Below are 18,191 nucleotides of genomic sequence, written 5' to 3'. Positions count from 1 at the left end.
AAGAGACAACCAGCCCCAGAAAGCACACACTCGAAAAACACTCCAAACGTTTAATCAATCTCAAGTTGTTAAGCTTCAACGAGCGGCTGGGCCCGGGTCGGGCTCTTCCTTACATCCTCACATTTTAATCCAGCCCGGGATTTTGAAGCGTGAGCTTTCCCGATGAAGCTTAACTGGTCGTGCACACTGCTGGCTGGGAGCGACATTACGGTGGCCACTTTAATCGCCCACGAGGCAGCAGTGCACCTCCAGCAGCACGAGGGAATGCGTTTCAAATGCTTTGTTTGTTTGTTGCTGCTGTGTTGTTAGAAACGGGAGCAAGGTTTCCCACTTCATTCCACAAAGCACAAGGTTGGTAATGAATGTATGACACTCAGCGAAAGCGAAACAGGATTAAAAAAGCGAAGATCCGGGATGTAATACGGGATTTTCCAAAGCATCTCACACACACATACAGTGCCCTGTTGGCACCGTTGACTCCGCACGACACACTCTTAACATCCTTGTGCTTGTTTTCAACGTGTAAAGTGGGTGCTTTTTGCGACCATTTTTATTTACGCTCGCTCGTTCGTCGTGCTTGCCCGCTTAATGGGTTGCAAGTAATGTGAGGTGGTAAACACTTCATCAGGATTTAATGTGCCACTACTGCGACACGACACGGTTTGCAGAAGACTCCTTCCGCCACACGTTGGTGAGCGGTGAATGAAAAAGTGCCACTTTTGCTCATTTTTGTGTTTGTTGCGAGAGGTTTGTTGTGTAATTTCCACGTGTGCAGAAAAAGGTATTTTTGTGTTCTACAGCGAAAAACTCACACGTCCTTAACCACTTCATGTGAAGTCGTTATGTTCCCGTTGATTGGGACATTATAATTGGCTTCAATGTGGGACGACAAAGCATTACAGAAATAGGACATTATTCGTCTTTTAAACAATGCCATATACAACCACACATACAGGATTTTGCTCTTTTTCGTTTTGGTCACTTTCACTCTCTCGCTACCTCTTTTTCTCTCTCTATATCTCTTGATCTGTTTCTCTCATCTGCCCCCTTTCGTACCCCTTTTGCTGGCTGTATACATTTCTATGTCTGTTTGGCTTATTTATTTCTTTTTCTTTTCTTTTTTTATTCACTGCTCTTCACCAGCCGCTCCAACGCACTTTTCTTTTGGGTTCCCATGCTGCAACCACCCACAACACCATACCCCACTTCACTCCCTTTGGCCTTAGCTTTCTCTTTCCCCTGCTCACTGCTGTTGCTGATGCTGATATGCTATCGTGTTATCATACTGCACTTTTTACACGTCTGTATTTCCTTCCTGCTCTCTTTTTTGCTTCCTCGTCCGTTCCTGTTTATTCTCTTCCTTAACCTTGTATTTTTTTTCAATACCCCCTTTCCAATCACAATGTTCGCCTTTTCAAGCATAATTGTGGGCCCCGTATGCGCTTTTTATTATTTTTATTTTTATTTGCTTCGTGTTGTTCACAACTGCTTTTTTGTAATGTGCGCTTCTATTTCCCTGCTAAATGAAAGAATTATACGCTTTTTGTGTTCAGCAACCGGATGAGGATGTTTTGGTATTTCGCTACATGTATTTCTAGCTTGCTTGACGTTTTTGCTTTGCTTTCTGTCGTTTTGCTCTCTTTTTTATTGTTATGTGATTTAGATATTGCTATCATAATTATAATTTTTGCCATAGCTATCCGCCTTTGTTTTCATTTTAATATTAAAAATGAAAAAAGAACCTTTTTATTCCTATTTAAGACAAAATTATTTTATTTACATAAAATTTATTAGACATTCAGTTGATAGCTGAAACTGAGTTTATACATCATATCAGCTACAAGAAAAGCAAAACTTTCCTCGAACCATTTCCAATGATGAACGGTTCGTGCTAATCTTATAAACTTCCTATAAATTATCAAAAACATAATCTCTCAAATGAATATTGTTTCCATTATGAATTATTATTACATTTATTTTGCATGAAATGTTGTTATTGCACGTTAAAGCTTTAGTGCCTGGTACGACCCACACGTCAAACGCAATAGTTGCAGATGGTTTATAACCTGCGTGCAAAATTCGTGCCGCTTTAGACCATTGAGGAAAAGCACGTAGTACTGCTGGCCAAGTAGTGTCGTAAATCAGCAAGCGAATGACTGTATGAATAATCGTATCAAATACAAATACAACACAATGCCACTCTATACTACCGTCCAACTATATAGCATATATGCTACATGTATTGTACTTGTTCTTATACAAACCAAGCTGTTTTAATGCCGCGAAAGCGAACAAAACAGCACAACCTTATAGCGAGTGTGTGTGTGTTTTTTTCTTTCGAAAGTCGGCCAGTAATTATTACCAATAACTACCATTACTTTTATCCATCTACAAACTTTACTCTTTCGCGACCAACCATCAACACCACCATCACCATCACACAACTCACGATTGGACGCGCGATTGTATGTTGTTGGACAAAAACAAACCAAAACCCCCCTTCCAAATTCGCATCCACTGCAGAGCGATGATGAACCTGCGGCATCAAGTTCCAACACCATCAAAACGATCGTACCAGAAGCGACCACCGAGAAGAGCTCAACGATATCTTCCTACTCTTCTGCCGTCGAGTATTCGACGCCCTCGTCCACAACGACCGCGACGACGACGTTCACAGCACTTCCAGCAATAACTTCCACACCGGCCAGTTCGTGGCATCTGGGCATGAATGAGGACGAGGAAGCGAGTTACGAGTCGAAGGAATTTTTCGATGAAATCGATTCGAAACCTTCAACATTTGCTAATTCTGAAACGGCATCCATCACCTCCACCACTACCACCACGCACGGTAGTGAGGATCAAGGCCCGAGTGACTACACTACCACCACGATCAGTTACATGTCACTTACTACTACTCCGACGACGCAGGAAGAGTTGAGTCGTGACGCGACGAACCTAGATCGCTCCCCGTTCGGAAGAAAGATAAATGACGAAGACATCAGCGCCGACCAGGAGGAGGAAGACCAAGAAGAAGGCGAAGACATCGACGAAGAGGAGGAAGAGGACTACTTCTCGCAAGGGGTCCGTATAACGGTTCTACCGCCCAACAATCTACCACCCCTGATTCCCCGTGCCGAGGAGGCGGAAGTAACTGTGCCGACCTCCACACTAACTCCCGACGGTGTCGACAGTGACCGCGTACCTAACCCGACGGAGCAAACTGGTGACCTGCGCTTACCCGGAATGGCTTCTCCCGCTACCACAACCAACGCCATGCCTACGGACGACAGCACTGCAATAACGATGACGTCCTCCCAATACCAAAACACACGCACCACTACACAGCCAACTACTAATAGTGCCTACTACAACATTCCGACAACAACAACTACTACAGTAATCGCATCTGCAACACCATCCATTGCTACTACCAATACTAGTACTCCCTTCGCTGCTACTACTACTACTACCGCTGCTAGTGCTGCGTCCGCCAACTATCCCAGTACTACCCTGGCACTCGAACCCGATACCGTTGCTACTAGTACTGCCCTAGAGCTCCAGGTAGCAACTACAACTACTACCAGCCCTTTACTCTAATGCCCACTACATCAGTTTTAGTACAACGTAATCTCAGTAATCTCTTAGAGAATTGCATTGCCGTTTTTTTGTGTCGCCTGGAACGTTCCTAGCGCGAATGTTCACACGCAATTTGTTTGATTTTGATTTTCACATTTTAAACACCTTTTTTACTAAATTTAATGAAATATTTTAAAACTGAAAATTCTACCAACAAAAAAGCAGGAATATGAAAAGATCAGTGATGAACCAGGGGGAGGAAAAGGGAAAATAACCTAAGTGGTAGAGCTTTCATATAAAAAGAATACAGTGAAGCTTTCAACAAAGCACGCAAGCTACCAGTGTATATGCACCCAAGTGTACTCGATTCGTAGCGTTCGGTAGACTCTGCAGCTTCCATACACCTGTTTTTATGTTCTGTTTTGTTATAGGTTTGATTTGTTCGTTTTAGTAGAAATTATCGGCCAACTTGCTCACATTTTTTCCAACTCTGGTGTCTGCTCTGGTACACACAACCTTTTGGGGGGAGGGGTCGTATCAAAAGAAACCCAAAACTGTACCAAGCTTATACTCAGACGCAGCAAAACCGTGCCACAAAATGCCGTTGAGACAGCAAAACAAACCAATGTGTGTTACCAAGCACCAATACGTTGTGTTTGTATGTGTGTGTGGAATTAGCGAAATTGTTCTTCTTTTATCGTTTACTTTTATCATTCTTTTTTGTGTCTTTATTGACACTGTTTATTGCACTGAAGCATTTGTTTTTACTTACACGAACGTGTCGAGTTGGTTTCTTTTCTCGCTTTAGTTTTATTTCTTTCTTTTGTCTTGCAATCGATGCAAAATTTAGGTTTGCAATTGCATACAAAATGATATTATGCACGCCGCTGGGCTCTGACAAGCGTCACACACCTGCACACTTCTACATATCGACACAGTTTATTGAAACGGTTTACTTTCTGTTTTTTGTTGTGTTTTCGTTTGAAGCTTTTAATTTAATGACATCAAAAACCGACCTGTAAAAAATGTACATTGTTTAATTGTATATTTTTGTACCATTTACCACCACCGTGCGACCTTTCATTAGCCATTTACCGTTAAATAACTCTGTTTATAGTTCTTGTGGGAAACAAATGGGACAGTTATTTGTAACATAATACATTGTATAGTTTTACTTGTACAAATTATTCATTTAAAATTTTCTGTGTTTTTGATCACAGTATTTTTCGGTTGCTCACAAAACTACGCCAACGATCATTGCCATTACTCCTTACTTTCCTTTTACTTCTATCATGTGCCATCACATTCCTTGCGTTTCTTTGGTTTGTTACAAACATCAACTACACAACAAATTAAAAACCTAAAAAACCTACCCATGCACAATGCTTGTTTCGGTACGCTTATTAACAAACTAGAGACACTTTAACTTACTTTCACTTTACGAACACACGATAGATTTCTTTTTTAAATACATTTTCTCAATACCTTTCAACTCTCTCGCTCTCTCTCTCACTTTTGGTATCTATTTTTTTAACGTTATAATTATTTTAGCAATTTAAAAGTGTTTGTGTAAAATTGCATTCGTATACTAATCGTACCTTACTTTCGTTCCCCCGTGCGCGTACTTCTGCATCGTTCGTCGTCTGCAGCCTACATCAACGCAACGTTCTGTGTCGACCTTCACCACCCCGAAACAGGACAACGAGGAGGAGGACAAGGAACTGGAGTACGAAAACTATGACGATGAGTACGATGACGAGGAGGAGGGAGCGATCGAACTGACCACGCAGCCCGATCCGCGTGTACTGTCATCGACCACAACCACCGAGCGACCAATGCCATCGTCGACTGAGGTAAGAATTCAAAGTGTTGGGTTATCTAAATACAGCGCAACCCGGGATAAGATAGAGCGCAAGTGATCGGTACACGAAATATCGAGGCTTCTAGCTTATGTCAGGCTGTAATTACGAGAATTATTATCACTCTATAACAGCACTGATTTCAAGATGGTGGCTCTTTCGATTGAGCATTGATTTCAAGATGGTGGCTCTTAAGCGTTTATATATTTCATAGATCTTTCACACATTTTTGCTCTTGCTACATCTATTTGACTCTTCACGTGGGACTCTTCGAACATTTTTGTAGAATTTGGCTTTTTCGGCCGACCCGACTGCTCTATACGAACCAAACTCAGTCAGAGATAAGAAATTAAAGACCTCCAATTAAACCTCTCCTAGAAATTTCATATCCTTCAATATTTTAACGATCACTTAAAGTCGATCCTTGCAAAGAAGGATATAGCATTAGGCTCCTAAGTGTTTTATTAATAATAACTGAAAAACTCAAACAAATGTTAGATCAGCAGTAGATGAAGATTAATACTAACAGTTATTTTATAGTATGAATGTTCAGGAATTCGATTGGTCATCTCCATCATTCCACATCATTACAGATCTTTTACTCGCAATTTAGTACAACGTCAAGCTTTTTAGTACACGTTATTTCTGGCACAATATTCAGAGCGACTACTTAAAAAAAAGATTGGTCTAAATTGTTTGTCTTGAGATGTTTGTAGTGTCCTTCGTGTAAAAATTGGCTGAATTCCAGAACTGAGCTAGTCGACTTCTAGAATGTGCTATTTTATTCTACTCTAAAATAAAGAGATCGTTACTGGATCATAATATGGATCAATCTCTTCTTGTCCATGATCAGTAGGATTTGATCGGTATTGGAAACTGGATAAACACGGGTTCATTGTGAATAGATTTCGATTAGGAATGTCTTCCCATACCTTAATACTTATGCTGAATTGGGTAAAAGTAAGTCACACATAAAGCAGTCCATTCTTTTTATATGAAAAGACTTCTTGTCGAGGGAAAACTCAATGATCTCTCTATGCTTTGTGCTTTCTACCACAGCCGAACGGATACGAAAGTATGGAGATACACTTATTAGAAAAAACTGGAAAAATGAGCTCCGAAGATTGTACTTACAAAATAATGTTCTCAATTATTTTTACTGCAGTCTAGCACTACCCCAACAACGGTAACGATGCCCACCACAACGCCTTCCACGACCACCACAACCACCACGGAAGCACCGACGACGACAACGACTACCACAACCTCGACCACTACCACCACCACCACCACGACCACAACCGAGGCATCAACTACGACCTCAACGATGCTTACCACGGAGCTGGACGAACCGACCAACCTTCCACCGATCATTCGGAACCGCATTCCAAAGCAAGCCATCCCGGCCGGTAAAGTGTTCCGCTACCAAGTCCCGCTGGAAACATTCCACGACAACGAGGACGGTAACAATCTAAGCCTGGAGCTGCTGGATGCCCGTGATCAACCGCTCAAACCGAGCTCGTGGATCCAGTTCAACGAAGACACGAAAGAGATCTATGGCCTGTAAGTCCAACACACACACAGTGAAGTCTCTCGTACACCTTAGCTTAATATACCTTTTTGTTTTCCCCTCCCACAGACCGCTCGAAAAGGACGTATCCCGCTGGCCTTACAAGCTGCGCGCTACCGACTCCGGCAACCTTACCGTCACGGAAAAAGTGGACATACAGGTGCAGCAGCACAAATCGCACCGCAGCCTCAACCACGAGATCAGCCTGGCGCTGCGCCTGAACCGCAAGTTTGCCAGCAACGTCGACTGGCACATCGAGACGGCACGCGGCATCTCGGTCGTGCTCGGTGACGTGACGCTGTCGAACATTATCGTGCGCGACATCCGCAACAGCATACAGGATCCCAGCCTGGCCACGTTTGTGTACACGAACGAGACGCTGCCGAAGGATCGCTGCCCGGAGGAGAAGCTGGACGAGCTGGTGGCGCTGCTCACCGAAGAAGCGCTCAACGATGCGCTCAATCCGGACATTACGGTAAAGTCGGTGCAGGGCCAACAGATTGCACAGTGCACCAAGGTCACCCCGCCAAAGGTGAAACCGACGCAGAGCATTCAGCGCAACTATGCGCCGCAAACGCGCAACCAGGTCGATCAGGTGAACGCAACCGTGGGCCATCTGCTCGTCTTCAAGGTGCCGGTGGTAAGTGGGGTTGGAGGATTCGGATTCGCGTTGGAACGAATTGCGGCAACACAGATACATTGTCGTGCATTTGCCTTTCTAGGACACATTCTACGATCCGGAAGATGGTAACGAGCTGAAGATGAAGCTGCTGACAACCGATCGCAACACGCTCGATCCCAACCACTGGCTTCAGTTTGACTCGAAGAACCAGGAGTTTTACGGTGTGCCGCGAACGAATGACATCGGACGCAAGGAATATCTTTTGGTGGGTGATCATTTTCGCACGCTTTGCATGCCAGAAATTTGTAATCGTAACTCGTACGCATTTGCTTTTCCCACTTGTCAGATGGCGGAAGATCGCGAAGGTCTCACAGCAACGGACGCACTGGTGGTGGTAGTCAACCCGCACCACAAGCGCGACTACAGCGTCCTGTTCGAGCTGACGCTCGACATTAGCCACGAGCAGTTTAACACGGCCCAGGTGCAGCGGCGCTTTATCGAACGGCTCGCGCAGGTGTTTGGCGACGCCTCGACGCACTACATCAAGATCCACCACATTCGGCCGATCCACCATACCGGGCAGGTGCAGGTGTCCTTCTTCAACACGACGCTGAGCCGCCAGCACCAGCGCTGCCCGCAGGAGGAGATCGAGACGCTGCGTAACATTCTGCTCCACCAGGACAGCACGATCCGGGCGAAGGTGCGCGAAATATTGGGCCAAGAGTTTAGCCTGCAGAACGTGAGCCTGGTGCCGCTGGACAACTGCCACGGGTTCGATACACCGCATCACGCCACGAGCGAGCCGGAGAAGGCCGCCCCGAAACCGATCTCGAAGGACGACTACCTGCTCACGTTCGTGCTGCCGTCGGTGATCATCATAGTGATGCTGCTGATCGCCGCCATCATTGCGTGCATTCTGTACAAGCGCCGGCTGACCGGCAAGATGGAGCTCGGTAAGTACGATCCGCCCCAGCCCGCCAAACCCCGCTACGGCACTAACACAAGCGCACCGACACCACCGGAAGAACTAATATTGATGAGTAATGAAAGAATATATCAATTTCAAACCTATCGCCTCCTCCTCCTCGTCCAATCCCCAAGGTACTGACGAAGAGCGCAAGTCGTTCCGGTCGAAGGGCATCCCGGTGATCTTCCAGGACGAGCTGGACGAGAAGCCGGAGATCGGCAACAAGTCGCCGGTGATACTGAAGGACGAGAAGCCCCCGCTATTGCCACCGTCCTACAGCAGTACCAACCACGATGGTAAGTGTTACACTACTGACCACTAATGCAAAAGCACCACCACCAACAACGCTCCATTTCAAAATTGATCGATTTCTACAGGCGATAACGAGGACGTCGACGAGTACGTGCCACCGCAGCCGGTGATCGTAGGTGGGCGCGAATCGCGCGGCAAATCGCCCGTCACACCATCCTACCGGCGGCCGCCACCGTACGTGTCACCATAGGCCCGGCGTCCACCACCGCCCCACCAAGGAGACAGCATTCACTAACTATTTGTTCGCAAAGCAAGGGGGCTGGGATTGCGTATGGTGCGCGCGAGCATCGCCATTTCACTATTGTTCCGTTTAGTTTTACCGACTCTTCTCGATTTGTTTGTGACAAACAATCTACATTTATGTGTGTGTTTTTTGTTCTTTTTGTCATCTAATTTTTGCACTCGATTTACCAATTACCACCAAACACCAAAAAATACGGAAAAGAAAACATTAGAGGGAGAGAGAAGAAGGAAAACACAAACAGTAATTAAAAGGCGCGAACGTGCAGCGCTTTAAGAGAAGCAGATCGTTACAACCGGTTATGACAAGGTAGGGTTTCTGTGTGTTGTAAGAATTCGTTCAGGAAGGGTTAAAAGAAGATATTTTTGATGATAGTACGTGATATGCGAGCAACAATACAAAAAATACATTTTTGCTAATTTAACAAAAGAGTGTGAGAAGTAGTTCAGCGGCGAAATTGAATTGTTTGAAAAATTTTACAATTTATGGCGCTAATACAATGCTAAAGTAGTAGTTGCAGCGCTTTATGGTGTATAATTTTTGGTACAATTTCAAACGTGTGGAGGTTTTTTTACTTTTTTATGCTTTTCTTCCTCTTTGTATTTGCTCTTATTTGCTAGTAAGTCTGTCTCCGAACAATCAACCGGGTAAACTCCGGGACTAGCTTTGTAAGCAAAGCTGGCTGGCTGGCTGGGTGTGTCAGGACTTTATGGAATGCCGTTTGGCTTTTCCACCAATAATTCCTCAATCACAGTTCGCAATAGAGAGAAAAAGAAAGAGATGATAAGGTAAACAGTGGCATTTGGATGGGAACACAGGATTTAAAAATAAATTAAAAAAAACACACAAGGAGAGACGCAGGGATAATGTGAACACATGGACGTTAAACGGAACGGATATAATCGTGAACAGTCGCGCTTGATTGACGAAAAGCGAGCGAATGGTTAGTTTGTAAGAAGAGCTGGAGCACAGAAAGGGAGAGAAAGAGGAAAGAGCGAGAGAAGAGAATCAATTTATAGTCATTTACAAAGCGTTTCAGTAGTAGCTTAGGTACGTGTAGTAGTGTTTAAAAATTCAGTTAAGTTCATGTAAGCCCCCTTACTATTTCCGACCGAAGCGGCTACACGGCTTCCTTTTTGCCCACGCGGACCATTAATGAACAAACAAAGAAAAACAAACGGCAAAGGAAGTTGGTTAGGGCATACCGCGCGGGTTTGCTCTTTTTGTCGTTTGCTTTACAACTACACGCGATCCTTCCTTGAACAACGGTGAAGAAATCGGTTGCGCCGCGCAATGCGCCCCATTCTTGGCTTCCCACGTTGTTCCACTCCTACCCAAACACAAACACACACACACATCTATGGTACCGCACCACTAACGCACAATCATTCACGATGCAGGGTATGATGATAAACGTATGGAGGAAGTAGATGTGAGACCCGTTGTTGCTGTGTCAAGAGACTGGTTCAAAGAGGGAAAAAATCGATCCGGGCGAACGGAACACGATCGCAAGGATGATGCTTAGAGATTACTGCATAAACGACAACGCTACGCTAATCCTTCTCTTTGAAGAACCAGCTTTCCACACAGATTACAAACTTTGAATGAGCTTACTTCGGAATAGAGAAGATAGAGAAGCGGGGACGTTTTACAGATTTTTGCAAAATACACACCGTTCTTTGTTACAGGCCAGATAGGCAGACGGAGAGGAGGTTGATATGGAATTTGTTCCGGTGTTTTGTATCGCAATATGCGTTTTCTTTTGCCAGTTGCCATAAATGCGTTCCATTTTGAGATTTCCAAACGATGCAGTTAACATTGGCCATAGCTACAGCATAGTGTGGAGCAAATCTGAACGATGATCACTGATCTCAACAGCATTCAGCCAATTTTTCCTATACTTTCCGCCTTTCTACGCTTTCCAATGCCGCTGTAAGGTAGTATGCATGTTCGCGAAGTGCAAGATCCCTTTTGAATGCTTCTGTCTGTTGTATCGATTTTATGCTCATTTTCCCATGCCGCTTAACTTAAATTGGAATATTCGACATCAAGAAAGAAGCTTTTCATTAGCTAAAACGAAAGGAAAATTGATGTTAATAATTAGATAATGAGCAATGTAGCAATGCTTTCATCTGCTGTCATTTAAACCATTCATCATCAATGCAATCATTATAGGGCCATATCATTTCGGAAGCGCTTTCCTTATACGAACAAAATGTAATACAAACACTCCAACTGATAGATACAGCCGCAAACAAACAAAACACAAAAGATAGAAGGAAACAGTTAAGCAAACCAAAAAAACACCTCTACTCTACGGTGATAACCGAACACAGTTTAAATGTGGTATTATTCCTAACTACCCATTTTAAAAGCAACACATTTTGATACATATTCTCTTAGTGTGTGCACACTACTTGGCACTGCTACTTGTTCTGCAATTGAGTTTTTTTTTCTTGTAAAATACCGATCAAAGTGCATTTTGCATTTAAAAAAAGGAAACAATCGCATTCATATATATATACTCTCATAGAAGCAAGTGTTTCATCTCTGCAAATCATCGGCAGTTGAAAAAAAGCAACATAACGTACATAATCCTAGTTCAATTCAAACCAAGAGCGTGTGTAAAGCAACCCCTATTCCATCCTTCGGATAGGATTCATTGACAAATCACACCGGCGCAGTGGACGTTAGCACATTGCAGAACGCTAACAGCACGACTGCATAAATCGCGTAAAAATTATGCATACGTGCATGCAATATAGCAAAATTTACACAACTATATAGCTAAGCCGAATGGGGAAGGTGGAGCGACTTTTTTTGTTTGTTTGTTGCAAACTGGCCGGATGTCGCTATCATGTGCGAATCTCCGGGTGCAGAGTGGGTATGGAAAAAAAGCTAAACTTCAGATATACGTGACTGAACTTTTGAAACATGGGCATGTGCATGAAGCGCCGCAGTAGCCAGAAGAAGTGGGGTGGGAATAAGCAAAAGCAAGCAAAACGGAACCCTGCCCCGCACTAAGAAGGAACAAATGCCAACAGATTAGCAAGCGCGAACCGTTCGGATAGGAAGAGCAAGTTAAGCCATAAAACCAGAGTTGAGGAAGTTTGCGTGTGTATGTGAAAAGCAAAAGGAAGAGAAAACTTAGTGTAAGGACACGAAAGCAAACAAGTTACGGATAAGGGAATGAGAACGAGAGGAGTAAGTACTATACATAAAAAGGTATATATACATATAAATATATATATTTAATTGAATGCATTGAGCGCACGGAGACGGAGCGCGAAAAGCGAAGAGACGAAGTCTAACTGCTGGATCGGTCGTGTGGAAACGTACACATACACACAGAAACACACAACATTTTCATGAAAAGCAAGAAAACTTAGGGCATCGAGCTCCTCTGGCGCGAGAAGAGACGGAATGCAGGAATGTGCAACCCTATCAATTCTAAATTGGACGTTCAAGAATCGAAATGCCGCGAACGGGATAAGAAACGCAAAAGAAGAAAGCGCGGCGGGCGGGAGAAAGGAAAAATGCACGTCGAAGAAAGAAGAAAATCGATAACCAAATTGTACATTTTTTAATAAAAACAAACAGAAAAAAATATGCTAAAAATTAAGAAGGACTTGGTTTTTTAAATAAGTTAAGCTGTAAAAACAGCTGATAATAGATGACAGAAACGAGTCTCAATCTTAGCGTCGAAGTGAAACAAAATCAACTGGAGAGGCAATTTCCGTTGGTTTTTTAAAAACTGTTTTCGTTTTATTACTTCCTTTACGGTATGATGTCAATTGGAATGGCCAAATTTATATAAAAAGCGTATTTCGCCTTAATGATTCGCTTTCAACTGTTTTGAATTGAGCTCATTCCGCTGTATTGTAAATCTATTGTATCTTTCTCATAAATTTTTGGCTCAAATATAAACAATCAAATTGTTTTGATTCCGCTATTTGTCCCTCTCACTTCCGTTCTACAAACATTAAGAGGGTTTTTCAATTAAATTTAACCGTTTTGCTGTTTCTTGTTTCCTTGTTTATGCAACCGTTTGTGGAGGACGTTGCGAAAGAGCATTTTGAGATGAAGTATTATGAATGAAATAATAGGTATTTGAAATTTTCGATGATTTTAAATCATTTGCTATGTAAAGTAATTCTTCATTGTATGTTGACGAACATCATTTGATGAAATTTACTATGTGGAATCGTTGAATAATGCTGAGAGCGTGCAAAAAAAACAATCCATTTGACAGGAAACAATTCTATACCACTGAGAAATATTATTTCCTTCCAGCATTTGATGTGTGAAATTTCCTGTTTCATCTTTCAATTCCATAATCACTGCCAATAAGAAATCTATTTAATTTTCAGTTCCACAATACCTGTACACACAGCTATTAGTTAGCTTCTGCAACTGTTTGCTATCATTTTTTTTTTTTCAACTCAGTTCAGTAGCTAAATAGAATGAATATTGACAACGGGAAACGATAAGAGACGCGGAAGTAGAGATTTACGAAAACAGTTTATCCTTAGGCCTGCACCTGTACGATCGACATGTTCTGAAGGTACGGAATCGTACCCTCGATCTTGGGACTGCAGTGCAGGTATACCTGGCTCGGAAGGCTAGTACTGCCCATCGCTAGCACATTCGTTTTGGCCAGCTGTTCCGATGAAAGAGAGTGCAACAGGTACACGTTGTTTTCCTTCTCATCGACGCTGCGCACAATTCCTGTTGGGGAAATCAGGCATTTAGTACACAATGGAACAAATAGGAGCAGATAGTTACTTACCAACACCGAAACAATTGTACTGGTCAGCTGCAAGCTTTTCGCAAAGGTACACCAACGTACCGTTTAGCGCACGCTTCATCATCTCCTTCGAGGTGCAATCTTCGCCCGTGCTTATAATACTCAGATCATCCAAATGAGCCCTGCCAGAGTAAAGGAAAAGCGAGCTGATTAGGTACACGACTCATGTAAGACCAGTGCTGCAAAATGTCACTTTCAATGTCATACAAAAATCTGACTGAAACAAAATCCATGTCAGCGTCACGTACTCAATTGTGATAATCAGAGATGATACTCAACACGATTGGTGTGACCAATACATGCTTCGTGACAATTTTGCGACCATCGCTTGGTCAGTCACTGCGTCATGACTTTTTTTTACAGTGATTAGTTCTGCAAAATGTCACTGACATAGTTATGACATACATGTCAAAATCATGTCAGCGTCACGAGCTCTACTGTGATGATCAGAGGTGAGACTCAAACAGTTGTTGTGACCATCACATGCTTGGAGACATTTTGAGCAACCAACTCTTGGTCAGTCACTTGGTCGCGACATTTTCTGTCGGTGATCATCACGATAGTCATGGGAGATATGCAGTGCGTACGAGTGGTTACAACAAACTGAATGATTATGGTTTCTCGCCTTGTTTGACCTCACAGACAATCAAAGCAGACATAGCGAGAAAGAATGCTCATGTTGCTGCATGGGACCACACGCCAAGAATATTCCAATAATGTCGTGATTATCACCTGACCAAGAGTTGGGTGCAAAACAAAATGTCACCAATCGCGTTGGATTAAGCATTCGCACGACGCGTTCGGCATGTCATGACGCACTTTCATTGAGTATCAGCAATGAACATCAAGCTACCACGGATATGTTCATTGTTTTCGTTACATCTCGTGATGCTCATGACATTTTGCAGCACTTGTGTAAGCCCACACCACGGTACATTGACACTTACATGTGCGGCTTCACGTCGGTGAAAGTTTCGGCCGTATCGCTCAAAATCCTTGCCAGCTGTGCCATCATCGCGATCGTGCGCCGTTTCGGCGGCAAAAAGGAGGTTTTGTTCGGTTCGTACACGACATCGATCGGATGGAAGTGATAGTTGGCCGGTGCCGATTGCAGCTGCACCTCCTCCCTTAGAATGTTAAAGTTGTACCCGTTCACCAGCTCGGCGGTCAGCTGGTTGGCGTAGTTTTCCGGCTTCAAAAAGGGAGTGGACGATTTTTTGACGTTCTTAGGAAACGACAGCTGAATTAGATCGGTCGGCTGCAGCAGGCGCACGATCGCCATCGTCAGCTCCTCGCCGAACCCGACCACATAGCCCATCGTGTTGATAATCCACGGGATCTCTTGCAGTGCCGGATCCTCGTTGCAGTACTGCACCAGCGACCGAACGTTCTGCACGTACACCAGCGGCGAGGAGACGACATTCAAGCTGCCAAACAGCTTGCACTGGCGCGGCTGCACATTGGCAAAGCAGCCCACACCCAGGATCGGTTCCTCCAGCACGCTAACGCTCAACGTTTCCGGCACAAACAGCAGCGGCTGACCAATGTCGAGATCGAGCAGCAGCACCCGGCCAAACTGTTTAATGTACCGGTTGATCAGATACTGGCAGAGGGTGGACTTGCCGGAACTTTTACCCCCCACCACCATCAGCCGACTGTTCGCGCTTACCGGCACCGTATCCCAGACCGGATTCGGCTGAAACTGTGGCACATCACTGCGGGCGGTGGGCTGACTGGGCACGAACATCGCCACCTCCAGCAGGGTTTCCGTCGTACGGAACGGTGAGCTGGTTTGGTTAAGCGTAAGCGCCGTCGGGAACAGATCGAACTCGGGCAGGAGCCTGCACACCATCGGTACGGTGTCGTTCGCATCGAACGAGTCCGCCCGCAGCAGTACCAGCGCACTGTCCACCGGGTTGAACTCGCGCACCAGCTGCTGCATGTCCGCCTCGACGAAGTGGCGGCTAAGCTTGTTCAGGATGCGCTCAAACGTCGCCGTGCTGTACGTGTCCGGGCTGGGGAGCGGCGTCAGATTGAGCGCATTGTAACCGCCGGAAGCAAACACTGTACGCTTCTCGGCCATATCCAACTGGTAGCCGAAAATGTCCACCTTGCCGAACAGTGCCTGCACGGACAGATGACCGTGGATATAGAGCGGAGCCTTCAGCACCACAAGCGACATTCGCAGATCAACTGCATCGTAAAAGGTGTACGTCGTTGGTTTGGGGCTTATCTCCAGCAAGGGTGAACATGATCGGTCACTCTCCGCTCCATCGTCCACGACCTCTGCCTCTTCTTGGACAACATTTTCGCTTTTCCGCTCTTCCTGTTTTTCTCTCTGCTTATCCGTTTGATCGAGGTCGCTTCCCTCCTTCTCCATGCCGTAATCAGCCGGAAGCTCCACTATTTGCGCGTATTTGCCCGACGCATCGAAGTGTACAATGGAATCATCGTCCAGATCGCGAAGAACGGCCGCCCCACGCGGAATATAAACGGTATCGTCACCTTCCGGCGGTTCGTAATCCTCATCATCACTGTCAGTTTCGTACGGCTGGCCGCTGGTAAAACGACTGTAGCTGTTTCTGGGCGAGCGACATTCGTCGGCACTCGATTCATAGTCGTCATCGTAGCTATCGGCCCCGTTCATGTTCCCGTCAAAGCTGTCGCTATCGTATCCCTTTTGGAGGAAGTCATCGTACTCTGATTCATTGGACATATCGTAGATATTGTCATAGAACTCAGTGACCTCTGGATCTTCATCGTCGTCGGTCCAATCGGAGTCATCTTCCTCTGAATCGAACGTGTCATAATCGTCGTCGTCGTCGTCGTCATCCTCATCGTTCTCTTGCGCCCCCGCCGGGGGTTCCTTTCGCTTGAACGCCACCACCTTCTTTGGACCTTCTGTCGCCCGAGAGGCGGTCGGTTTGTCAGTAGGTTCCTCGTCCGAACTGGCCCCATACTCCAGACTACAATCGTTGTTCTCCACCACCCACCCTCCCGGGCTCACGTTTTGTGCGGTCGCTTTCTTTGCCCGTTTCTTCGGTTTTTTGCTCTGAGACCCTTTTTTCTGTTTCGCTTCCGGCTGTTCGTCGAAAAACTGTTCAATGTAGTCGTCCTCATCGCTGTCAGTGTTAGAGTCGCTCTTGGCATCATCTTCCATACCAACGCACTGCAGGACTGGCACTTTGTGCGGTACCGGATCCTCGCCAGACGGTTTGCCACCAGAATGTGCCGCTTTGAGGAAAACTTTCGCGCCTGAAGCAACCTTTCCGGCAATGTTTTTCTTCTTAGATGAATCGTTGACGGTTATGCTTTTGCTACATTTTTCATTGTTGTTGCGGGTGTCGCTGGAATCGCTGTCCAGTTTACGGCTTCGCTTCGCTGGAGAACCATCATCTGCCGACGGATCGCGCTTGGCAGACACGTCTGATGCACTGCCTCCGAGCGAATCATCATCCATCACGTTAGCATTGCGCTTTTTGGCCCGTTTTTTCGCACGTTTCTTCTCCGCTCGTGCCGTTTCCTTTCCATTTTCCTTCGCGGTCGCGTTATTCGCGTTCGAATTGCCATTCACTGGAGTGGATTTAGACGCAAGACAAGCATATTTGTTCTGTTTTTTCTTGTTTTCAATCTTTTTTTCCACTTCCTGGATTTGGTAGACTGTTTTAGCTTTTGAGTTGGTAGCCTCCTTTGCCGGCTTCCTCATGCCTGTCTTTACGCCCAGTGCTACCGGCTTAGGTTCCCCATTTGTAGTAGGGGTATATTTTTTACGATTCTTGTTCTTGCTGCCCATTATTCAACAGCGAAGCGACCTGCAAGAAAAAAGAGAGACTCATACGATTAGCAACACCTTCCACACGAGTAGCCGGCATGGGCGATGAAATGATGGAACATTCTAGTACCTGGTTCTAACCTTTCGGTGGGTTCAATTTATCACAAACTGGTTGATAGTGATTGCACGTACGCGCAACGCAGCAAAGAGCACGAAAATTACGATCAGAAATTAACACAAAGTACACAACATTCAGTTTTGGGCACAACTTTTCTGTGCGATGTCCATGAAAGCGGCGTTTCGTGAATAACGTAAATACGAACGTGCTGTACGGTTTTGACAGTTCGATTTGTGGAAACGAGTTCCGTTCAATGCTCACCTGTCAGCCATATTGATGACACGTTTGACAGCCATTGTACGGTAGGCTTTGCGATTTTATTTCATTGGTAAAATAAAACCAGAGAC

At 44.9% G+C, this 18,191-nt stretch overlaps 2 protein-coding genes across 12 annotated transcripts in view; one reads left to right on the top strand and one right to left on the bottom strand.

Moving 5' to 3' along the window:
• LOC121594384 overlaps positions 1–12,684 on the top strand; it is a 103,667-nt gene extending 90,983 nt beyond the window's left edge. For 8 of the 10 annotated variants that reach the window (XM_041917578.1, XM_041917574.1, XM_041917583.1 and 5 more), the window contains 8 exons: positions 2,524–3,081; positions 5,226–5,429; positions 6,601–6,998; positions 7,075–7,645; positions 7,728–7,892; positions 7,974–8,580; positions 8,678–8,890; positions 8,972–12,684. In XM_041917578.1, coding sequence (XP_041773512.1) covers positions 2,524–3,081; positions 5,226–5,429; positions 6,601–6,998; positions 7,075–7,645; positions 7,728–7,892; positions 7,974–8,580; positions 8,678–8,890; positions 8,972–9,096 — 2,841 coding nt within the window. In that variant the 3' untranslated portion in view covers positions 9,097–12,684. The remainder of the gene's footprint in view (positions 1–2,523; positions 3,082–5,225; positions 5,430–6,600; positions 6,999–7,074; positions 7,646–7,727; positions 7,893–7,973; positions 8,581–8,677; positions 8,891–8,971) is intronic. The other 2 variants (XM_041917580.1, XM_041917582.1) reach the window with 2 other exon arrangements.
• A 594-nt stretch (positions 12,685–13,278) lies between these two features.
• Positions 13,279–18,087, bottom strand: LOC121593790 (polynucleotide 5'-hydroxyl-kinase NOL9-like). Of its 2 annotated transcripts, none has more exons than XM_041916453.1 (4): positions 17,857–18,087; positions 14,902–17,766; positions 13,937–14,076; positions 13,279–13,875 (listed from the first exon to the last, which is right to left on the bottom strand). In XM_041916453.1, the coding sequence occupies exons 2-4, from the start codon at positions 17,745–17,747 to the stop codon at positions 13,676–13,678; spliced, it is 3,186 nt and encodes a 1,061-aa protein (XP_041772387.1). In that variant the 5' UTR covers positions 17,748–17,766; positions 17,857–18,087; the 3' UTR covers positions 13,279–13,675. The 2 variants fall into 2 exon arrangements, with proteins under 2 accessions (XP_041772387.1, XP_041772388.1); XM_041916454.1 differs by having other exon boundaries at positions 17,868–18,087.
• Between the last annotated feature and the right edge of the window lie 104 nt (positions 18,088–18,191).

Source organism: Anopheles merus, chromosome 2L (genome assembly GCF_017562075.2).
Source record: "Anopheles merus strain MAF chromosome 2L, AmerM5.1, whole genome shotgun sequence".
Classification (NCBI taxonomy): Eukaryota; Metazoa; Arthropoda; class Insecta; order Diptera; family Culicidae; genus Anopheles; species Anopheles merus.
Note: the sequence above shows the minus strand (reverse complement) of the source record. Positions and strands in the feature narration are given on the sequence as shown.

Bases quoted from the DNA above. Each gene is read 5' to 3' on its own strand.
- LOC121593790 (XM_041916453.1), bottom strand. From the start codon at position 17,747: ATGGGCAGCAAGAACAAGAATCGTAAAAAATATACCCCTACTACAAAT. The intron at 14,077-14,901 runs GTAAGTGTCAAT...TTACTCTGGCAG, and splicing joins ACCGACGTGAAGCCGCACAT to GGCTCATTTGGATGATCTGA. The intron at 13,876-13,936 runs GTAAGTAACTAT...TTTCCCCAACAG, and splicing joins GTACAATTGTTTCGGTGTTG to GAATTGTGCGCAGCGTCGAT.